General features: G+C 31.9%; 1 protein-coding gene across 1 annotated transcript; it reads right to left on the bottom strand.

Moving 5' to 3' along the window:
* Positions 1 to 378: 378 nt before the first annotated feature.
* LOC106477780 (COP9 signalosome complex subunit 2-like) lies at positions 379 to 2,549 on the bottom strand (the record flags this gene model as incomplete). The annotated part of the gene is made up of 3 exons (XM_022381233.1): positions 379 to 490; positions 1,533 to 1,664; positions 2,451 to 2,549. Coding segments are annotated over 3 exons (343 nt in total), but the record flags the coding sequence as incomplete, so codon positions are not given.
* Between the last annotated feature and the right edge of the window lie 326 nt (positions 2,550 to 2,875).

Here is a 2,875-nt window from a genome sequence, read left to right as displayed (position 1 = left end):
CCAAGGGTTGGTATGAAAACACATCCTCATGGACACATACCTAATTTAGAGGCAGGAGCCAAGGGTTGGTACGAAACATAAGGAAGTAAACATACAGCTAGGTTTTGTGTGTAAAGTGATTGTTCTTTTAGTGCAAATTTCACAAATATTTAACACTTGCACAGTTTGTTCTTCACAAATAAATACAGTTGTACAGCATCCTTAGATTATAACAGTTACCTAGTTGTAAGCAGTTACTGCTGAAACCCTAACCGTACTCGAGTAACCTGAGCGCTAGTAGTACATTATCAAACATATAAAACAAACAGAGCTTATGATGTACATCTTTCACTTTCAACATCAAATCTCATACAACAGCATTCTGAAATAAAAACCTGTTCAGCGGTACAAACCTTCTATGTGTTCTCTGATAAAGAGGTCATCCATGATATTTTTCCTATTTGTTTTTAGAATTTTCTCAAATTCATTGATGTCATTATTTTGATAGGCACTGAAAAAAAAAAGCAACATGAAAATGTAAGCAGCTAGCAGAATGCAAGCATTGTTTGATAAAATAAAATTACAATTTTCTTATGTTTGATTCACCTAACAAACTTAATATACCCAGCAAAAAAAATCAAACAATATTTATCAGTTGTGAAAAAAACTCTTTTCACTGTTTATTCTAATGTACGTTAACTGTGGTTCTATTAGGCAACTTGGTTATTAAAGAGCAGTGCACTTTTTGAACAATCTTATAGAATTATTCTTTATAAGTTGAGGTGTTTAAACTGTTGCATTTTATTTTAAAAAGTACAGTGAAAAGAATAAACAAATACATACTTTAAACAATTATTACTAGAACTTCTCTCTCAGGTAGAAATACTTTTGTTTGTTTGCAATTAAACACAAAGCTAAACAATGTTAAACTTATATTAAAGTTCTTCTTCATTACCCACTCAAGCCGTCTCCAGCCATTATTAATGGGCTATCTGTGTTGTGCCTATCACAAGTATCAAAACCTGGTTTTTAGTGTTATAAGCCTTCAGGCTTACTTCTGAGCCACTGAGAGGACACTAGAAATACTACAAAAATTCTTTTATGAGTGCTGAGTATAGAAGGCCATAACTAAAGTCAATAAAATATCTGGTATTTTCAACCTTATGGGATACATGGTATAGGTAGCTAAGTGATAAGGGAGAGGGCAGCCAGTCAACAACATCTGACTGCCTATGTGGCTACTCTTAACAGAATAGAAAGATTACTATCACCGTTAGAAAATTCCCACGGTGTGGTGGGTGTTCAGTGGCAGCTCAAACCATGAACTCTCCAATCCACAGCCCAGTAGGCTAAATTACTAAGCTGCATCTGGCCACCATCAATAAAACTTCTATGAAATGTTGTAAACAAAGATTTTATTATAATAAGTTTAACAGAAAGTGGTATTTTAACATCCATATAAAACGTCCTTCACGATACTGTAAAAAATGGATGAGCAATATTAATATAAGCAAATCAGTTTACTTTTACTAAAAACATATGTTAAAACTTACCTCACCAAGTTCGTCATTGCCAAGATTTCGGGATCATTTTTATATGGTTTTGCTTCTTGAGAGTCGAAAGGGTTAATGCCAGACTTCATCAGCATATTGGCTAGAACTAAATACTTGAGACAAGTTGTCCTTCTAAAGATTATAAAAAAACAAACTCCTGCATTTTCCTTAGTTTCCTAGAACTAAGAAATTACATTTATTTATTTATAATACTAAAATAGTTTGAAATCTAGTACTTAAAATCTAATATTTGACTTTTATTTTCTCTTATTTCTTTGAAATTTTGACTAAGGTTTCTTAATGATGATGAGAAATCCATTTGATGTATCAAAATATAAAAACAAATTAATTGTACCTGACAAGTGAAAGTATCCGTCCCCAGTGACATGAAAAGTTTAAGTTCATCTATTAATTAGTTGTATTGCACTCTTGGTTTCACTCAGAATTAAAGCTCTGAGCTACTTATACCGCCCACCACGAAAAGTAATTGTTGAGCATCTCAGTCGTGCTAAGAGCCACTCAACAATAACATACGGTAAATCTACATTTTTATTCTTTAAGTTACATTACATTTTCAAATGTGAATGATAGTGTGATTAATTCCTAACAATTTAGTGTAGAATATCCTGCTTGAGAAATAAAATTTGTCTTCAACATTATTCATGTCTGTTCTCCCGTCATTTCCAACATGAATCTCGAGCTTTGCCTTTGTCTGCAACTTTTCAAACACAGCTCGGGAAGCAGCCACCGTAAACGAGAGACAACAGTTCACAATAAACATAAACGGTTATACATTAGCAAGTGTTCAAACTAACTTTGTATCTCCTTTGTTTTGCTCATACTAAAAGTAGAAAGTTAAGACAAATCAGTAAAGACTTAAAGAATAAAATAAGAGATATATCTGACCAAATAACCAACCTTGGGCTACCTGATTCATCATAATTTTTGAAAGCTTCAAAAAAATCTGTGTGAGCCTTTTCATATTCCCCTTCTCGTAAATGCATCTTCCACCACACTCTACAAATAAATATGTAGCAACAGCAATTAAACATAAAGAAATGAACACTATTATATATAATAATATCTTGAAAAAAATCCACAGTATTTTCAACTACCAATTTTTCATAGCTATAAAATAATGAACACAAACCTTAAAATTGAATAGTTTCTTTCATGTTTAGCTTTATGTGAACCAAGTCAAAACAAATTAAGATAAAATTAAAAATAACTTATAATGAAAAATAAAATCAGGATACCAGGTGAGAAGCTTTGTCTTTAGATATTTAAACTATCAAATCAGTTGTAAGTATCTGAAGTCAAAACTCGACATATGACTAAAATAT

Source organism: Limulus polyphemus, unplaced genomic scaffold (genome assembly GCF_000517525.1).
Source record: "Limulus polyphemus unplaced genomic scaffold, Limulus_polyphemus-2.1.2 Scaffold78842, whole genome shotgun sequence".
Classification (NCBI taxonomy): Eukaryota; Metazoa; Arthropoda; class Merostomata; order Xiphosura; family Limulidae; genus Limulus; species Limulus polyphemus.
The sequence above is the reverse complement of the archived record's forward strand: the minus strand, read 5'-3'. Positions and strand labels throughout refer to the sequence as shown.